This window comes from Hylaeus anthracinus, unplaced genomic scaffold (genome assembly GCF_026225885.1).
Source record: "Hylaeus anthracinus isolate JK02 unplaced genomic scaffold, UHH_iyHylAnth1.0_haploid 11994, whole genome shotgun sequence".
NCBI lineage: Eukaryota > Metazoa > Arthropoda > Insecta > Hymenoptera > Colletidae > Hylaeus > Hylaeus anthracinus.
The window spans coordinates 3,480,817-3,503,006 of record NW_026534341.1 but is presented as its reverse complement, the minus strand read 5'-3'; the positions used below and the strand labels follow the sequence as shown (position 1 = coordinate 3,503,006).

The window sequence follows — 22,190 nt, the reverse complement described above, 5'->3', positions numbered from 1 at the left end:
TTACGAATTCCCGTCCTTAATAGTTTTGTTTCACCACTTATAAATCACCCGTCTCTAACGATCTCTTTCAAAAACAACTCATTAACGACGCGTATAAATTATTTCGATACTTCGCGACGACATTTTTCTTCTTTTTATCGCGAATTACTGCCAGCGTAGACGATCCCGAACGTTTAAAATAAATGTGCGTATTTAAATAATCGACGGACATTTAACTCGGTACTCCTCCCATTGTTACGTGCCGATATTTAAAATTTTTGTTTTTTCATCTCGTCGGCAGGAATGCGTTCGAGATAGTTTTACCGTTACCGCGGCCGCGGAAAAACATTGTAAAATATAAATAGCATGTACGCGTTGCATCTTGCGAACGTTATGCGTTAATTATTATGTAATAAATATGTTCACGCAACGTGGTAAAGGAAAAGCGCACCAAGTCATACGTAAACATTACTCGCTTTTCTATTAAACATTCCATACGACAGTTACTCCTTGAAATATCCCAGATATTCCTTGAAATGGAGCCATGTAAATATTACGAATCCTTAAACCGGATTTAAGCATTTCTTTTGCCATTTTTTTCATTTCAAACGGTCTGGAAGCTAAAACGTGTCACGAAACAGCTTCGTGCTTCGTCCTCGCGCAATGTTGTCGCTTGGACGCGGCAAGCAGCTTGGTAGCGCGAGACGCGAGACGGGGTATGACTTGTAAACACCGAATTCTCGGGCGTACCAAGTTGAGGAATATTGACGGTTTTTTTTCTACAACTTACTAACGATTACGTGGTCCTAAATCCTTTGTCTTCGAACCTTCTGGAACGTTCGACGAAGTTTACATGCTCGAGCGAGGCACGACCCGTGATCAGATCTCATCGTACAGCCGTGAACGCGTGACAGTAGTCCGAGCGATTAGTTTAGAGCAGAGTTGCCGTATCAAAGTAAATTGACTGTGAAAAGTGCGTGATAGACAATGACTCGTATTCCTCGTTGAATAACCTTATTTTAATTTTAAATCTTTGTTTCTCGTAATTATTAATTAGCCGTTTATCACGTAAATCATAATTCTTTCGCGCGCGCGCGCGCGTGTGCTTTCCCTCCGACGAGAACATCATCAACGAACATCATCGCCATTATCGTAGCTGAGTCGTCGTAAGTTGTATACAAATCTTACCGTTGAGTTGTTTTCTCTTAAACACAATATACCGTATAGTTTAGAAATAGAAATATCAAACCTGTTCAAACCATAAAATAAAACATAAATATTCGAATCATACTTATACGATGAACTCATAGAAAATGAATATTTCGATTTCTGAAGTCCTAATCCTTAACCAAAAATAAATTTCCAACTGTAAGCCTGTAACACCGCGCCACGAATGCTTTAACTTGGTAAAGACGGTGAATGGAAATTTACAAGATTCAAGAATCGGGCATCACTCGAGGTGTACCTATTGTAAACGACCTCGAAGTCCGGGGTAGGGAGTAATTGATGACATCGCGCGAGTCTACGTAATTAACCAAAACTGATCCGACGCTAATTGCGAATATCCGATCCGCGGTAATTAATAACTCTCGCGACGTTATCGCGGTTAGCTTGTGCCATATCTCTCGATCGTTTTGCTCGCTTATGAGACGTCGGTGAATCTCCCTGGTAAAGAGTGCCAGTGTTAATTGGCCAGTGAGATTCCATCGTGAAAAGAACGGCTTCGCATATTATACACCGTCGCTGATCGCGCATATTTTATTCGCCTGTTCGTAATTCATCGGGATCGTCTTTTTATAACTCGTTCATTGAAGTAAATCGTGTTACCGATCGTTCGTCGTAATAAATTGTCCTCTGCTAATGTCTTTATTGTACCACTTCGATTACGAGCCGAATCACCCATCCCCATCACGCGGCTCAGAGAAATATTTGTATTTGTTGAATCAATGTTTAAAAAAATATCAACCTACAGGGCACGATGAGACGAAACTTTTTTTATATTTACAGTTTATTCATCGGATGCTTAGTTTTGAAAATAAAAATCGGAAAGTTAGAACTTCGCAAAAATTGAATCGCAAGAGAAAGGTCTTCTAAGTTCTCAATTTTTCCAAAAAATTCCGTCTTATCATTTCTTACGAGCTGATATTTGTTTAACATTCATACCTGTACGCCTCTCAGAATTTCCAGCAAAAACCGTCTCGTAGTCAAAGGGTTTTATAAAAATATTAGTATCCACAACAATCCTTTACAAGGATTATTTCATGGTATCGATATCATGCGTAGCGACGCGAATTTTGTTTCGTTTATCAATTTTAAATCAAGAATTATTTATCGAGTTATTTATGATATCGTGCATATCAACACAGATTTTATTTCGTTTATCAATTTTTAATCAAGAATTATTTATCGAGCAACCAAAACTATATTTGGAACATTTATTCATTCATCTGTCTATCTATTTCCATTTTAATAATCGTTTCTAAATAGACCATGTCGTTTCGAACGAACCGGGCACCGTATCATTATTTAGAATAGAAAGAGATGAAATCGAAGTCGCGGATAGTCAGAGCGGAGAGAAAGTATTCCGCGAATAGCAAAAAACCGGCATCGACATGTCGCTCGAAAGAAGTGTCGCTAATTTGATGTAGCCGGTGTATACGGCGGATCGTATGGCCGGAGTGGTTTGGTCACTCGCGAGTTGATTTATACCGGTGGGCAAGAACCTCGTGGCAAAGCTCGTTGCCTTGCTCATTGCTTCTGCGACCGCTCCGCTCTGTACTCACTTTGAACAATGGAATTGCGTCGCGACGTCAATCTCTCTGTATTATTCACCTCGCTCCCGTGCTCCTTTATATCCCTAGCTGTTCCCCTTTTCTGCTTCCTTTTCTGCCTTTCTTTTTGCACCTTCGCTCCTTACGTCTCCCTCTTTCTCTACCCATGTCCCCTAGCCGTCTGCCTTTCTCTGTTCCTCTTCCCGACCGATCCGCAAAAGGGGAATAAATCGAAAGTTCGAACGGATGGTTTAAAACGGCGTTAAAACCCCTTCCGCGGCTCCTCTCCGACAGCTAACACCTCTACGCGCATTGGAACGTTGCGTTTGCTGGTCTCTCTAATTTCACGGGTATCAGTTCAAGGCTCGCGGGGAATTCGTCGATCCACGCGCGATCTAGATATTTTTCTGATCGTCGTCGAAACGAGTTGTTGAATTTCTTTTGAGGATTTTCATCCTTTCTATTCTAATATCAATTGGTTCAATTCGTCCTAACAACGATGCGAATAGGAACATAGCTGTGGTTTCTTTTTGAAATGAATCGAAATGATTGTATCGATCTTCTTACCTGTCTGTCCAACAGAGAGCGTCATCTCGATACCTGAAACAATCAGAGGAATTTGTATTATTTTTCTACGAAAAAATCATTTCCATTCCTGTGATACTTTTAACAATTATTCTGTTAACAGAGTAATTTTTTATTTTTTTTAAACTGGACAATTTTGTCCCTCGCTCTTACTTCGCAAGTATCAACAAAGTTGTAAAATTTTCGTTAACAAATAGCCAGCGTTAATTTGTTACGTCTCGCGGTCGTCGCACGTTTCCTTTTACCGCGAAGGACGTATCGCAGCTTACAGGAAAAAGCTTTTATATGAAAGCCCAGCCGTGAATAAGATCGCCGTCGTAAATTGCGCGCGAGGCTAATCTCACGGTTGAACGCGGCCATAGACTTCACTTCGTTCGACTTCGTCCCGCGCAAAACCCTTGACACAGCCTCCTGTCGAACGAATTTGCAGGCTTTTCACTTCGCGAGTTCTTACATCATCATTCTCGATCCTGTGCGATCTACAGAATCTGATATCGTCAAACGTATAAAGAACAGACAAATGAACAATGCCGAAACTGTGAATACTGCGAAAGACACAGTCTGAAATTTTTAATATACCATGTTTAACGAAACATCCCAATGGAGAATTTGACAAAGTCATTCTTTAATTTTTAAACAATTGGAGTTTCACTTTAGAGAAAAGATTTCTACGTGCTTTTCGCAGGGTTCCATGAGATCTACAATGAAACAAAATTCCAACCAAGATGTCTAATATTAAAAGAGCTACGAATTTTTTTAATATTAGGCAGCATTTACATATCTTCTCCTCGAAAAGAACTAAACAATAGACTCTGTTCGGTAGACTTATATTTTTCTACAAATTTTTCATTCGAAGACACGCAGTTTCGCGATTCGCTAATCTGAAATCCGTTTACCCAATCGAGAGTTACGATTTTCGCTGAGGTCTTCGTCTTTGAGAAAACGCAACGAGAAATCGACATTTTGAAAGTTTCCAGACTAGAGTACCCCCTTAAGAAATTCCCATCGCCTCGGTCCTGGCTCCTCGGCGATCCACTAGATCGGTTAAGCATGCACGCCACGGACAACCCTAGCCGCGGAGGGGGGTTCGTCGGAGCGATTTGGTGACATCAAAGTTTAATAAGCGCCATAAGCCGATCCGAACTGCGGCTAAAACTCGCCGGGCAATAAAACCAGCAATAAAGCGTTCGCCTTTCTCACGTGCCGCGGGTGGAGAGAGGCGAGAACGGTGGCGGGGTTGAAAGGAAGCGTGCTCGCTTGCATGGTGGTTAACCGAAAGGTTAGAAGGGCGGGAACACATTAGCGGTGGTAGGTGGCGTGCTCATAGAGACGTCCGGTCGCCCAATTACTCCCGCATTAAATCAATGTTCCTGCAGGCTGGGCCATTCCGACGTCCCGGTAATAAACCGTGGCCAACATATCTGCACGACTTACCGGGCTCATCCCTTGTGTCGCTGCCAACCCCCGCCCACGTTGCTTCGCAGAGGGGTTCGGCAGGACCGTCGAGAAATGTGCTTTCTGTCGTAATATTTGGCTTTAAATCATGTCGCGTTGACAGGCCCCACTTTCCTCGCACCTTCTGATTCATCTCGCGACACCGCGCCCCCCTCGATCTTACTCTCACTCGCCCTCCTAGTATTTCCCCTTTTTCTTGTTCGACGCTTTTCGAGTTTAGCTTCGGGGATGATCGTTGGGCCGCGCTGTTTTTAGGAAACGTTTTCTACGTTGTTTAGTTACTCGATATGCTATAGCGTCGGTAAGGGACTCCATAAGGCTTGGTATGGTACCTGATACCGACGACTCTCGAGTTATTTTTTTCATGCTGGTATCAGGTACTTGGATGGCTTTGCTTTTTTCCTCTAATCGGGTATCGTTAACGGGTTCTTCTTGCTAGAATCTATAATGCACCGCCAGTCAGTAAAGCGAGGTATACGATTTAAATGAAAAATGAAATTCGAACTGTACAGGGAAACAGTCCCAATAATTTACATGATACGTTATAATTGTGTTACTTTTTTACGAGCGAGTCGAAGACCTTTGACTGTCCTGCCACGCCAGTTGTCCATGTCTAGAGAACCTTCCTTTACTTAATTTATGATCCGTGAAATAGAAACAATGGCCATATTTTGGCAGGAAAATATATTTAGAGACTAAATAGCTTCGACATTAAGTCACGGAAGTGGACAATTTCCGTATACGTCGGTAGCCTTTCGTTTTTCATTCCGGGTCCTTAAGAGGGCAAACGGTATCATTTGAGGAGAAAATTTACACTGATAATTCGCATCGCGTGCAGCAAATTGAAGGTTACGGGTTGATTTGCGTGCGATATCGATGATGAAGTCTTCCAGCTACTCAAATTTTATTAGCCACATGCTCTGTAATCGACCCGCGAACGAAACGCGAATGATTTCACCCGAAATAGGCGGTTGCGTCTTATTTTTCCACTTCGCGTAACACGAATTAACCACTTGGGATAATGTTCGAAAATTATCATGTATTTTGTCCCCCAAAAGACCCGCGGAGGAAGACAGTTAACGTTCATAGAACGTTTCTTCCGATGGACAGCATGCAGAAGTCCTTCGAGCAACGCATAATTTAGTCGGTAGGGGAATATTCGAAAAGAAAGGAAAGTGGAAGTAAGACTCAGCAGTTGCACGCACTGCGAAACCGATGGAATATCTCTAGAGACGAATTATTTTGTTTGAAATGAATCAAGATGCAAATTAATACTGATCCGTGACACTTTAGGACAATGTATTATAGTTACGTTATACCACTAAGAAATTTCATTATAAGTGTTCGTTTATTATTTCAATGGTTATTTTTACGTGAAAAGTACGATACAGGAGGGAGGGTGAGATTCATAATTAAAAACTGTGTCTTGTTTTTTTTCTGTAAAGTGTGCTTAACATGTCTGGTTAAAGCCCCAACTAAATAGAACAAAGTACATTCTTCTAAATTATGCGATAAATCGTCAAATTAACCTCTTCACGCCATTGGCCGCGTATGCGTACGTTTAGCTTTTTTATAATTATAATTACTGCCAAGAATAAAACAAAAATTTGCTAACAATCTTCTGTGACCTTTTCATAACGTAGATATCTTATTTCTGTTAGAAACAGCGCATATGTTGTTGTTTATGCTGTTGCGTAATAAAATATCAAAGAAAAATGCAGTTGACGCATATGTGCGTCAACGCGCACCGTAAAGTTAACATATCCTCCTGAAAAATAGTAACCATTCGAGCTCATGCTTCTCCTCAACCCGCACAAGTCCGGGACGAATCGAGACTCGCGGTTCTCCGAAGCGTAACGACCTTACCCGATGAAAACGCGCGTGAACTGCCGCAGGGAAACTTCCACACTTCCCAGATTTTTCTTTCGGCCGCGACCGAAAACGCCGCTTGTTATGCCGACACATCGCTTAGTTATTACGTCGCGCGTATCCGCATCCCCCTCGTCGAAGCGAAACGGTCGTTTCTACGTTTCAGCCACCCCCGCGACCTCACCCCCGAAACTGTCGTTCCTCCCGTGGCCTCACGGCCGATCAGAAAGCAGCCCGTCCTCGGGACAGACATTCCGCGCAGCCGGTGTACCCAAAGTTAAACTTTACACCGTTCCGTTGGCAGCGTGATCGCGCCACGTGTGGATGCAAACCCGCCGCCCCCGTCCACGTATTATGACTGCCCGTAGGACACGTTCGCGGTACGCCTCCGTCACGAGCCCGTCTTCCGATCTGTTTCGTCTCGTCGACACGTGGCACCGACCGTGATCTTACATTCTTGCCTCGGAGCAGGAATTTACAGTCTTTCGGTCGGATTTCACGGTGTTCGAATAGCGAGCGACGAGAGGTAGCAAGGAGTTTCGGAGGAAGTCGAGTCGGAAGTTCAGGGAGCGGGTCTTCGGGGATGGTTGAAATGGATCGTTTGGTGACGTACGTTTCTGGGAATAGGATAGTAATTATTAGACTGCGAATATTTAGAGGAACAATCTAGATTTAGACGTAAATATATCTTGTTTTTGAAAGAGTGTAACATGTAGTTTTTGGTTGATATTTTATACAGTTTTGTATTTGTCCTCGTACTTTTCCCACGTTTTCATTTGTCATCGATGTATGAACATCCGCAGTCTAATAATTGTAAATAGATTCAAGTGAGTTAACACGTTCCGTGCCGCGTGGGGCGTTTACAACCCCCGTTGAACTTTCCGTTCAGGACGTTAAGAATTCTGGTAGAGCAAACGTTCGACCATGTGGTTGTTAAAATAATTCCGTAAAAGTTGAATTCATTGCTTTGTCGTCTAATACGTATTAAAATTTATCTCTTTTTGCTAATTATTATGGCTTTGTATCGCTGAAAAATTGCAAGGCGTACGTTAAAAACGAGTTTATTTAATCGTAAAAGACCGGCACGGAACGCGTCAACGAAATTCTTGCAAGATCTGACAGCAAGCATAACTTCCGAAGGCTGTCAGAAATCTAAATGACACCTGCTCCGATACTTTCCAACGAAAGCGTACCATCTAAAGAATAATAAAAATCCCAACACTTCGCAGCTATCGAAAGAATATCCACCGCCCCAAACGTATCAAAAACACCAACATAAACAACCACAATCCCCCAGCTTCTAACGAGGATCCAGCTCCTAAAAAATACCAAAAATTCCACCGCACACGAAAATGGCCAGAATTCCAAAAAGCAGGGAACCGGTCACGTCCGCGTCATAAACCGATCGGTCTGACCGATCCCGATCGCCGTGAGCACCGGCGATACACCAATCGACCGAGTGCCCGTCGATCCGCCGTGAGTTTTTTTTATCGGTGCGCAACGCGCATGGTATTGTACCGCGTTAATTGTGAGTTCGAAAGATACCCCCGGGGGCCCACGAAGAAACGCATTCCGGTTTTCGTTCGAAGACATCGGCGAAACTTGGCCGACCCCGATGGTATTGGTGGGGTTTTTCTGTCGGCCCGCTCGTGTCTCTTCTCCCGACATCCGTGCGAATGTAGGAGCGCAGGGTGTGGTGTTCCGAACCATGCTGGTTGGCCAGCTCCATCGGGCGCTGTGTCCGCGTCGGCGTCGATCGTGTACGCCGGCTCGGGGGCAAGAATGTTCGCCGTGTTGGTTCGATTAATCAGTCGTTTTTCGTGGCCTCGCTCTGGGCCAATAGAGCCAGAAAAACTTAACGTATGTGATAATGCGCCAGCTATGCTCCCCGCCGCGGGTCCGTCACCGAGCTGCCATGGAACGTGGAACGTCGAATCGTGCGCCCGTGCTGAATATAAGTACACCCAACCCCTACAAACGAAACAGGCCGCGGACGAGCCGACGCCAGGATCACTGACCGCCGCAGGACGCTGTCTTTGCGGAGAGACTCAAACTTTTTTCACGACGACAGCCCGGAGGACACGTAACCAGAAGTCCCGGGCTCAAATATAACCGAACACGGGGCCCGCGATATTTCAGCTGTGATCTTTAACGAGCAAACCGCCATGCGACTGCGGCTCGCGGTCGCTTTCGGCTCGGCCGTGGGCACCACTCGGCGATTATTTTCCGATGAGATAAATTGATATCGACGGTTTCGACATCGGTGCGTGTTTTCGGCGGTCGCCGAGTTCTTTTCTTCGGTCAGGTTTATATTTCTCTCGGATGTTAAACTGATGGACTGCGTAAGGTAATTAAGACGGTGTTCTAGTTTATAACTTTCGACATGTCGATTTCTTCTTGCGTTTTCCCCAAAGTGTACATCTTTAAAAAAAAGGTATCGGCCAAAGGACTTTGTTGAATTCGGAAAATTTACGTAGTTTGGGACAACGAATTTTTGGATCGTTTGGTATTATTTTTTGTGGTAAAAGAGAATTACCAACCTAGAAATGAAAGATTAGAAACGAAACTGGAGCTCTCTTGTAGTAGCACAATGATTATCAACGAAAAATATTCGTCGACTTTTATATCAAATCAAAATTCCCTGTAACGATACAAAATATGCGTAAGAGTAAATACATTTATTTCTTTCTTTCTTTTTTCTTTTTTTTTTTTTTTTTGAAATTTTTAACGCGACACTCATTCGTATATTGCGTTGGGGCGTTTCTAAAACTGTCGATATAGATTCGAATCGAAAACCATTTCCGAAAATTCAGATGAAATTAAGAAATTCTATAAGAATTGAGTCGACTGCTTAGACTTCTGATGAACTTCCAAATGACTTTCACGATACGATATCGTAAGATATATTATTTATTCGATAAATGAAAGATTTACTCGGACATATAAATAATACTAATATAAGATAGATAAGGGTTCTTAATAAATAATAACCCTTTTTACCCGAAAAATTGTATAGGAACATTATTTAAACGCACATTAAGGTTCGGTTGAATTAATTTAACAGAAAGTAGTTGCGTCACAAAATCGTACTGCACTTCGAATATGCAAACGGCTTAGTCAACCTATAAAATATCCCGATATTCAATCATTACAGATTTCAATTCGTCGAAACGTTCGAAAATTGGAGTACGAAAGAAATTCTCAGTCCTCGCGCCTGACTCGATAACAATCGACGTTAAAAAAGCCTTTCGCTCTTAGTCCAACGGCGCAAAATCATCCAATTCCACGGCGAGTTTCCTCGCGTACGCGTGTATTCGCCGTTGCTTTCAACGGTCGGTCGAAAAAGCCTCCTTGTCGAGTGATTAGTCTTTTTACGCTAACTTGGTTAAGATTACGCTCCGCTAGCCACGAATAAAAAGCTCGGTCGTGCTCGAACGCGATCGACTCCCGTCGATAAGAAACGCGCCCGATTGACACGCGTTATGACATTCCCAGCCCGTTGCGAAATACATATAGAAATCACTTTGCGCCTATAAAAATGGATGGGATTGAAATCAACTTTTCGAAAGGGAATAGCCGCTGGTGCGTTCCGTTCGATAATGTCGCTTTCCCCTCCTATTGCGTCACGATATACCTTCACGCCATAATCGAACAAGCTTTTTTACTTTCCGTCGTTCCACGTAAAAATTGGGTCCTTCGTTCTCCGGCTAACTCACGCGCGGTATAGCGATTCGAGAGGTGGGACAATTGGCGACAATTAAGGTGGACGGATTATTCGAATTATTCTACGTGAAATTATTATTACGTTAGAGTGGATTTTTTTCTTTTTTATTTGTGAATTGGAAAGGGTAACCAACGATTAGAAGTTTCTTGATAATATAAAGAAACATTATCGATATTATTTTCAACAATTAATTTTTTCTCTGTTTCTTAATCCAACTACATCACTCGCTATCCGTATTCCTCGTTTAGGTTCGCCTTCTTGAGTCAACACTAAAATGGTTCATTCATTTATACAATCAATAGGTTTGTCAAATATCCAAAAAAAAAATTGTTTACAGTTGTTGGCTCTCTTTAATAACAATGTCGATCATAAAAAGTAAAATCCCAAAGAAGGAATACCAAACTTCATCGTCTACTTCCTTCGAGTGTGTTACGATCTTCCGTCGTGCCTGGTCTACTCGTTAAAATAACCGACTCCAACCCCGAACGTACCCGAGTTTCTGGAACCGACTCCAATTCCCGCCTAATCCCCGCAAGAAGCGAGTCGCGCACAGCTCGGCGACCTTCGACGCGTTTCGCTCAAAAAGCGATTCCAGGACGCGACGAACCGATTAGCGAGCAGAGAATGAAACGGATCACGGGCCGTACAGTGGCCGAATGAGACGCATAAATCGTGGTACCAGCGGCGGGGGACAAGAAGAGGACGCCGGTTGGCATCTCGTCGGGAGCGCCCGTGGAAAGATATCGCGAAGGTGTCGCGGAGTTTAAATAAAAGCTGGGAACTCGCGATCGGCAAAAAAAGGGCGTTTGGAAAAACACGAGATTTCAATTAAAGAGACAAGCTTAGTAATGAGGCAGCGTGGATTTATTGGCTCGAAGGCCGTGGCGCCTAAACGTCTGCGTGTGTTGGGGACCAGGCTGGCCCGGCTGCTCGCGGTCCGTCAGGAGCACGCGCGTGTTAATGTATGCGTGCGTGCACGTGCCCCCGGGCCACGGGGCCCTTGCCCCCGACCCTTTACACGGGCCCCACGATACACACCAACTGTTCTCCAACTCCCCACCCATCCTCGCCGGTTAGGCCTGACGCGTTACTCGACCTCTACCATATTCCCCTGGAATTGCCTCATTTGCATCCGATCGGAGATTCATTACCGTATTGCCCGGTAATAGGACAGTCTCGTTCGCCTCGTTTTCGTTCGCAGATTTCCCTCGGACCCCTTATCTATGCCCCGGCGATATTTCGAGCGCGGACTTGGCCTTACCCGACGACTTAATGCGTTTCTCTCGGGATCGTCAGCCGGTGAGACGAATCGTGTCGTCTCTCATACGTGGGAGAACGCTTGCGTGGTCAGGACCGGAACACCGTGCTCGACGTGATTTACTTGGAAGTGGAACGACCGGCTACCGCGTCCGAGAACCTCGGAATTCTTCACGAATTTTATTTATTTTTTTAACAGAGAATGATCGTTTCGGACGACCGAGGCAAATGATTAATTGCAAATTTTTGGGTGAAATTAGTAATTATTTCTATTTATTTTTGCATGCCTTGAGTTTGCTTTGAGTTTGAATTTTGCGAGTGCTACGTTTATGCGTTGATTGGTCCTTGTCGAATTAGTCTTTTTTCGTAATCCAACGTGAGAGCGTTTCAACATTCTTGAGAGTACGGTATTTAGCGTCTTCTCTTATTGAACTTTTTGCCTCGTTATTGAAATTTATTGCTCGTCTATCTTGAGAGTCTTATTTTGGAATTTGTTGCTACTAGGAATAACCGAATATCGAATTAATAGTTTGTATTTTATTAACTAGCCCTCAGGGGCTGCAGCTGTATTCGATTATAGCTACAGTACGGGTTTAGCAATCCCGAGGTACCCGAGCTATGAAGGAGCCTGTGGTCCCCCAACAGACTATTGGCATCCCTAATAAGTGAATTATGAAGACAGTTACACAAATGAAAATAATTTATCATCGGTATTGTTAGATATCTTGAGTATTGTTAGGTTCATCGACTCTATTATCGAGTCATTCTACTGCTGGAAAGTATTGACATTCAAAATAACATTTTTTCACCGATACGCACATTGAAAAATCACATCGTGAAAATGACTATATAACACCAGAGACGTATAGCATTGTGCATAAAGCTGAGTTTCAAAGCATTAGAGAAAGATAGAACAAAAGATAGGCAAGTGGTGTGTTCGAAGCAGCTTGTACCAGTGATACTGAATATCATTAACTTATCAGTGAGGACAGTGGCCGCTACGCTTTGCATAAATACCCAAGCCTAATTAACTTCTCCCAGTTTCAGGTGTGACATACCAAACAGATAACATTATTTTTGCAGTAATAAACAACCTTTGCGAATGTCAGGCTTGTTAGGAGGCTACTGTCTGTAACTTTTAGATTAAAGCATTTTTTGTTAACAAAACAATAGGTTTCAATCGTCAGTTGATTATTTCAATGTATTTCTTATAAAATCAATGCATATCGAAAATAGTTTTTGTATGCGAGTATACTATCGCAGTATTTCGTAATTATTCAGAGATAAATAAGATAATTCTTTAACACTACTCCGTCATAATTCATTTTATGGAATTCATTATTTTTTGAAACCAACGATCAAGTCTTTGCTGCTAAAAATTTTATTTAAATTCATATTCACGTGTACATATTTAAAAAAACAAGTACATATGTTTATTTCATTTAAACTTTCGTCAGTTCCACTAATCTATTAACTGTATTCCACGAGCAGCCTAGGCCATCCACCCAATAGATGACAAAATCAGACTAATCTAATATGATTAACTACATAATATTATATATATATTATATTATATATATATATATATATATATATTAACTATGTATAATATGAAATACCCATCCTGGAGAACTTCCACCGAAAATGCCCCCAAGAAAAAGACAGAAAGCCTGTTAATAAACCCCTTTAGACGCGACGCCTACTTTTCGCGGTATTCGAAACTCGTCCACGTTAACTATACGACCATAAACAGAAGACAATCAATTACGAGCCGAACGACGCCCGTGTCACAGCTCCGAACGGCCAGAAAACGAGAAGTTCCGGAGTCAACTGGCTCCAAAATGGCCCCATTGGCGCTATTTGGCGAGCGTTTCGTGGCCACGAACCGATCCGCCCCGGAGAGAGCGTAATTTTACGACCGGGATTGTGGAAAACCGTCGGGACTACGTTGGTCGTCGAATTGTTATTAATAATAACCGCGCGGCCTCGTACATCGCGCCTAACGATTCCGAAATATGGTTGCTCGCGCACCGAGCGGCTCGATGATAATCGGCCCTAATAACACACGTGGAACGCGATTTTAACATCCGAAACTCGAGATTACGCGGCAGCAGGGAAGCATCATGGCATACCTTCGTGGCTGGCTACATTGAAATCTTTCGCGAAACGTCGCGGAACGGGCCGTTTCGTAAACATAAGGCGACTCGGGCTACTTTGCATCGGTTTGTCGCTTGGAGAAACGGCGTTGTACGCACCTCGTGGCGCTGATAGCTTTCTAAACGATCGACCGTGAAATGTACAGGCGAACCGTGGAAAAAAGACTTTTGAGGGAGTGGCGTAGGCTTGGTGGGGGCGAGGGACGTATGGATGGGGATGATAGTAGACTTTAGGACTCAGAGACATTTATTAGGCTGTCTCAAAAATTTCTTAGATGACTTGCACTCCGTTATTTCGTGTCACAGTGTTCATATTCATAAATATTTACAAATAGAGAAAGTGATAGGACAAAATGGATCTTATACAATTTAGTAATGTAACATAGAATATAAAATATTTTGTACGAGGCCATTTCTCGGGACCGTGTATATAAGCCGTTCGCTGCCAAAGGGGGTAAGCTTCGACTTTATTTTCGTGAACTTTGATTAGGCCACTACAACAAGCGTTAGATTATGTAGTTTTCAAGTCTCTTAAAATACAATTTCATATTACAAGTCTCGTGGAAATTTTCACGAATATTTATCTGGTACTCGACATTTCAACCCTTTGCACCCTCCGAATTTTCTGATTTCAGTACATTTTTATTAAACCTCGCTAAACATAGGATCGCAAAGGGTTAAAGCATACAAATATTCAACTTTTTCTTTCGGAGACCTATTATGAATTTCTACGATTCTTAATCTACCAAGTGACAAATTAAGGACGTCTTCCATTCGGTTACTTATACTTACTTCGTATCAAAATTTTCTCACGGCATGATCGTTACACAAATCCAGGTGTAACAGAAAATAGTAGGAATTTCCACTTTTGGCAAAGTTCCTGTCCCGCCAGAATAGAGTCGGATCACCCCGAACCAGGTCCAGCGGCGAGATAAACACTCGACGCAAATGATGATAAGTCTTACGCATAATTTCCCGTACGGTGTACGGTGATCGTACTTGAGATCTGATAAAAATTGCACGATATAACGTTGGACGGGCAATTCGTGGCCCGCGGCTAATCGGCGCCGGGGCCGCGGCGATTCGTATCGTTGGATTTTTTATCGGGTCTCGGGCACGAAAGACGATTACTCGCCGGATCATGTCTTTAAGCCGCGGTGCCGACGATGTTTTCTCCCCGTGGACAGCGATGCTCGAGCTGTAACGTTCGCCATAAAAATCCTCAAACGAGATAAGAAGCTTGTTAATCGATCCACCGTGAACGAATAACTGCCGCTTCAAATGGAAACGCTACTTTGACTGCGTCCGAATAAACGTCCACGGTCGACGACGGATAATTCCGGCGATCATGCTCGCGACGTTTCTTGCGGTTCGGGCTAGGAAGGCATGCGAGGACTTCGATCGGCTGTCGCATCGTTATTTTCTATTTTTTTAAAGATCACTGGACGCGGAGAAGGAGAAATGGTGGCGACAGGTTTCAAAAATACGGGAGCAAATTTGAATTTGTCCCAGGTTTGATTCTCTATGTTTTTAGATGAGGTTAGAATTGGATGATACAGGCGGTGTGACGTATTCGTTGTCTGCTTCTATGGTCTAATTTTAATGTTTATCAGGGACATAGTTATAGGGACATGGTTGTTGGGTCGTCTTCAAGCGTACTGTTTGATAAAGGTTTTCCTTACACTAAAAGGAATAATATCGTTTCTCGTTCTTCTTTATTTGATGATGCTGGTACTAATGTGTTTGAAAACAGAGGGGTACACGTATCGTGGCCTACACTTGTTATACAAAGGACAAAAATAGAAATAAAATTCTATTCTCTTCTGCCATATTTTTAGAACACATAAAGTGCTAAAATAAACGTGTTTATTACACTTTTCAGATCATTACATATATATACTTACATATATGTTTTAAATTCTCGAAACATTTAAGAATGTATCGTATGTCAGCGTTCTTTCAATTTAAATATTTTCGCTGTCCTCGTCTGACCCCCTTTATTTTCCTGTAAAACGGAAGATCAATACAAAAGATTAATTGTCCTTTTTATTCCATCGCGAATCGTTTCTTATTCCGTTCGATTCCGCGATAACAATAAAAAACCGTTCGCATTATTCGCCCAATACGTCGCGCACGTTGTAATTCAACAAATTTCCGATAGCATTAAGGGAACCCCACCGAAGACGAGGTAAAAACGACCAACAATTACACCGAGTCGAACGCATGTACGCGGCAAGAACGCGGTAGCAGAAGGAAAGCCGCGGTTTTTCTCAAATAACCGCCGTATTCGGTCGTGTTCCGTGCGAGTAAAAAAGGCGAAATCGCGAGCTTTAACTTCGGGGAGACAGCGCATTGTAGCGATGGGAACGATACTTCTCAATTAGTATCGATTCCTAGTGGAACATTTATCGCCTGGAAAATGGAATAATATATTCGCATGAGTCTATGTTTAGTGTCCTGTCCATAAAAATGTAAGTGACAATCACAAACGGATACGTTGCTTCACGAGATATATTTTGAATAATAAAATAATTTTCGTGTAGCCAGTATATGTATACACGGATGTACGTAGGGTTTCATCCCTGGGTTTCACACGCTGCTTTCAATATGGTTGATCCCATCGCTAGTGTTTCATCGCGAGTACAGCGTTTCGCGATACACGTCGATGAAGTACCGAACAGAACCGGCCGAGCCACGCCGCCGGATCCAATGAATAATACAGGCGCAGCACAATTAGCTGTGCCGTTTTCAATTTAATCGGCGAATTATCAACCCTTCAGGGAACGGGAGACTCGTTCCCGCAAGAAAGGACACCCATTCGGCGGCATGCACCACCACACCATGCAGCGAAAGACCACGTCGCAGCAGGTAGCAAGACACGCAAAGAACGACCGCGGACGCGGCGCAGCGAGGCGCGGCGCGTTATTGCGCTCTTATTGTCCCCGGCCGTTTGTCAACTCGATTTCAATCGATGGAAATCGATTAATTTGCGGTAAAGGACCCTTCTACAAAATGGACCCGCTAAAACTCGATTATTCGTGCCTGTGGTAGTGTTACGCAATAATTAAAAAAAAAAAAAACACTATTTTGTTTATCTCGTGTACACGAAATGAGCGGAATACTATTCCTTTGGATACGATTCAGAAATTAATATAGCGCACTGAAATTAATGAAAGAACTTTCAAGAGCACACGTGCATCGATGAATTAATTGTTTTTCATTGTTGCCGTTGGGATATCAAATGAATTATTGGTCAAATATATTCTCTGTCGCATACGAAGTAAATATGAAAACGAAAGTTATAGTCGTTGATAGATTCGCAAAATTCGTGAATACTTACTTCAATTGAAGAAGTGTCCATATATTTATGTCAGAGATGTATACAGAACAATTTCATCAGGATTAGCTTAAAACTGAATAATCTGCGTATATCCAGTGACTAGGGAGAACATTTTGAAGATAGTGTTCCGAATAGTACTAGGAAGAAAATTTCGTTTCGACTCTTAACTTCTACATAAACGGTTCTCATTAAACGGTAGCCATTGGGGAACATATTTACCGTACCCCCATCGTTAATCTACGCAAGTAGAATAGATCTGATTCTGATTGCTTAATGACTTCATAGATGAATACCGCTGGCCTACTCGTTGTAGTATCGTCGACGTTTAACCCTTTGACTCGCGAACGACGAAACGAAACTTTGTTTATATTTACAGTTCATTCATGGGACACTTGGTTTCGAAAATTTAAAAAAAATTGAAAAGTCATGGGTTCTTTCGCAAAAATTGAATTTCAGGAAGAAGGTCTTCTTAGTTTTCAATTTTGATCTCTGAAACTGAACGTCGTGTAAATAAACTGTAAATACACAAAAGCTTGGTCTTATCATTTCCTATAAGTTGATATTTGCTTAAAACGAAGAACGTTTGGTTAAATAAGGAAACGTCATTTTCGAACGAGAATTACCGAGTGGACACGCAGAGAACCCTTGTTCCACTCGGGCACAGACATCCTTTCAATTGGCGCTGCTTGTTTAAAATTATTCGCGATTAAGTCGCGTTCACATGAAAACTTACGTGCACTCGCTGGGAAATCATTATTTAAAAATACGATTTTCATGTAAGTAAGACTGACAAGAGAGACACCTTTACATTTGTTAGTATTCTCGCGTCTGAATTTTAAATAAATGTCTTTCAACGAAATTGCGGTTATCCATTAGAGGATGAAATTTGTTTACGAGAAAGCTTTCGCTGCTGAAGCACTCTAAATTGGCTAACATGCCTATTACTCTAATTATGTATCAGATGATCGCAAACTATGCATTCCTGACCTCTTATTTGACGATATTAACCCTCGTTAATGATAACAGATCTACGATTACTATCAAATCATATTTTTTTTTTTATACATGATGCAGTAAACCAGCTACTTGAAGTGGTCGAAAGATATTCCGAACCGTTCGGTGAACTATTCGTAAAGAAGTTTCATCATTTTTCCCAAACAGATTACCAGTAGATTGTTTAAAATTGAGAATATCAATGAAATTTATATACAAAGTAAAATTAATTATCGTTAATTAACATATTAGTTAATTAGTTAGTACGACAGAACATATCCGTTTGTACAAGTCCAATAAATAAATATTGAATTATCACGCAAGCAAACGAAGTTCAATATTTATTTATTCAATCTAGACGTTACAATTACAATTACCAGTTTGCGTATGTATCGGCTTCATTGAAATGTTCAATTCTGCAAATTGTCTATATGACCATACATTCCTGAGGAAATATTATCATACGTCTTTATATAACTCGATAAATTTAATTGTCGCATTCTTTACGTTTTGCATACGACTTCAACATGAGAGTCAAAAAACACTAAATAGTGTTTACTAATACTAAATTGTTCGAGACTGTCCAACAATATTAATCAATACATATTCTTCATATTCTTTTGCACCATACATGCACGAAATTCTCAGTTTAATCATTACACGTACTGATCAAATATTTCAATCGCCCCTTTAGAACCTCTTTAAAAACACACTCTCTTCAAATGAAAATACATCGGATCCAATAACCTGACACGAACAAGAGTAGATAGGCGTAAAAGGGCCAAAAATAAATCACGATTTGTCGATGGACACCCAATTCCGCGTATTGGAACACTCGTGTGTCTCGATAGGTGACAAAGTTCGCGAACGAAGCGTTGAACGCGCTCTCGGGACTGTCTAATCGGAAGTTCGGTCTAATCAGAGGTTCGCGCTCGGGCCGAAAGCCGCGTTTATACGAATGCACGTATGTACCTACACGCAGTTAATCGCGACGGTATGCAGCGACGACGTACAGTGCCGCCCACATGGTCACTTGACCTCCCTACGCCCCCGTATCTCTCAGTTAACCTTATCAACTCGATTCAACTCGACCTAACCGGTGTCGGACCGATGCTTCTCTCGAGAGCACGACGCGCCGCTTACCTACATTCGCGTTTCTCTAGTTTAACCGTAATATCGCGGCTCGCGTGGCTCGCGGCCTGAATAAATATCGAACGCCTGTCGATCGAGCACCTCGATGATGGTCCTTCGGTCGTAAACAGCCACTCGGTGAGCCCGGAACGATTGCTCGGAACGGTGTGAATCGCTATGTTTCATAGGCCACTTTGCTCCGACTGGCTAAAGGACTCCGTCTAGTTTCAAGCGAAATAGACTCGATTTTCTGCTTCTCGCGTTTGTTATAGTTTGAAATGTTGAGAGGATCAGTTGGATATCCGAGGAAAGCAGAAATCGGCTTTCGTGCCGGTTCGGTATCGATTTCTTCCCGTAACGATAGGATCAAGTCTCGAACATTGTATGATAATATCGGTAGAATGTAGATTTTCATGCATGCATTAAGTTGGTGCGTATGAAATGTCCGATTTTGTGGAGAAGATTCAAACATCTGTACTTTTGGTGCAAATTAACTTTATTCGTCAAAATAAGCATCATCGGATTCAGCGCACTTTGCATCGATGCACGAGAGCATTTATTTCTATTTTTTCGTAAAAATGTTCATCTTTACGCACAAAATATCCGACAAGTGTTGATTCTTAAAAAAAAAAAAATAAAGAAAGAAAAATTATAGTACATAAAAATAAAAAGAAGTTCTCGCTTGTGCATCGATACATTCTGATCAGGAATTCTTCCTCCTCCACATTTCTGTATTTCCTCTTTGAACAGGACACGCGATCGCTCCCTTTCGATAAATTTGTTGAAAGCTGGAATCGAGAGAAACAGAAAGTGACGTAATTTATGCAATTCACGGTTAACGTCGTTTCAACTGGAACTTACTACCCGATGATATTTCAGACTTAAATCGCATTTTAACGAAGAAATCCGCGCCCCCGTGTTGGCTCCTCTGGTGAAATATCGCGACGACTCCTGCGGAGAACACCTCGGATTTGTATGCGTTCTGAGCAACGCGAACCGGCTCCCGACCGTCTCATTATTATCTCGTTCTGCGCGAGTAATTCATTTTTATGTACGTCGAAGTTCCGTTCGGTGATTCACGAGCGTCTAGCGGGAACACGTTTGAAATTTGCAGTCCGTTTAATTGAACGTTCACAGCGCTTTGACGTGGGAACGATAGAAAATTCCTTGATCAATTGTTTAACATTTCGAGTTTTTAATATGTTAGCGCATCACAGTAGATATCTTTTTCTAAAAAACTTCAATTCAGCACTTTGACGTGGGAACGATAGAAAATTCCTTGATCAATTATTTAACATTTCGAGTTTTTAATATGTTAGCGCATCGCAGTAGATATCTTTTTCTAAGAAACTTAAATTGTAGCGTGAGGGAAAACACATAAATTAAGTCGGTGACCAGCAGTGTGCAGTGAACTTTTTACATAATAAAGTCATATATCAGTTCATACATATTTTTATCAATTAATATTAATCAAGTCATTACCATAAATTATCCATTAGCCGCTTTATCTAAATTATTCATTCATGTTACGTTATTACAGCTTGTGACAGATCTGGTTGTTGTATAACCTCTTAATGGTGTCAGTTAAAATTTTCTCGTGTCCATACAGAATGTTATCGCCGATAGCAATCGAACGATCAGTAATTATACACCTAACTCCTGCGTTGCATAATGTGATCGATTAGGGACCCAACGTAAACAAACAGTGTAAAATTCGCTAAGAATTTCCTGCAGGATTTGCTTATGTAACGATGCTACAGATTCGGTCGCGTATTGTTTCACTCGAACGTTAAATATTGGGTTGTTACGTACACATTCTTTGTAACACGAACAAAATCTAGATTACAAGAATTCGAATTAACATATTCCTCTAAACCGAATGTAGAAAAACTGACGTGATACGATGGAATATGAATATTCTAAATTCGTGCAATATAACGAAAGAACAAACAAACAGATAAATTATACTTAAATTTCCGCGGGGACTCTCTTTCCAGGCTTAACGTGTTACAGTAAAAAATGACCCAACGGAATTTGCCTGATTCCGAAAAAAAAATGATAGGAGGAGCGATATATTTGTCCCGCGGCGTGCAATCTTTAAAAACATATGTTTTTCGTAATCGTTCGCGCGGTTCTATTATCGAAGAGGTGTATAAGAGAGGAGCCGAATTGGGGGAACATGCTCGGGGCGCGAATCTATACATATTTAATGAGAGCACGCAGTTGTAAAAAGCAGCTGGCGAATTGCTCCCCGGCAGAGCGACTCAGGGCGCAGATACTTTTATTCAAATCTCATCCCGCGGCACGGAGGATGCTCCTCGCGAAAGGCGCGAAAGGCATATCAAAAGAAAAATGCTCTCACCGCCTTTCCCGCATGCATAAACATAATCTCCGCATAATGTATATTTCAAAGTCTTCCGCTCGGCATCACTGCTCATTACTATTAGATTGATACGCGCCCCACGGTGCCCTCTGCTCGCTATTCTGGCCCTTCGACGATCGCCTTCTTCCTTCTCTCTCTTCTTTTTTCCTCTTTGCTCGTCGAATACGTACAGTAACTCGTATTCCTGCGTCGCATTAATATTCGGACACTTACCGAATTTTGATGGTGTACGTAGGAAATGCGTCATGCGTCTATGTCGATCAATCAACATATTGATACTTTGTCGGATGGCCCTTTTCTTTAATTACACGTCGCAATCGATTAGACATATTCGATGTAATTTTTTTCTAAGCAGTTAATTGCAATACACTTCCATTCTTCCAATAGTCGATGTTTTAATTCTCGTTTTGTTCCGATTGGTGTTGTTCGAATCTTAAGAATTAAATGACAAACGACAAATGACAAGTTTATAAGATACAATCGAATTTTTACTTTGTACTTTAGCTTTAGCAGTTCTAAGAAATCCAAGAATAATTGTGTGTAAATT

At 41.9% G+C, this 22,190-nt stretch overlaps 1 protein-coding gene across 2 annotated transcripts in view; it reads right to left on the bottom strand.

Annotated features, from left to right (window-relative positions):
• LOC128888481 (protein trachealess) overlaps positions 1-22,190 on the bottom strand; it is a 168,045-nt gene that overhangs the window by 122,419 nt on the left and 23,436 nt on the right. For both annotated transcript variants that reach the window (XM_054145361.1, XM_054145362.1), the window contains exon 2: positions 3,318-3,350. In XM_054145361.1, the coding sequence (XP_054001336.1) occupies positions 3,318-3,350 (33 nt within the window). The remainder of the gene's footprint in view (positions 1-3,317; positions 3,351-22,190) is intronic.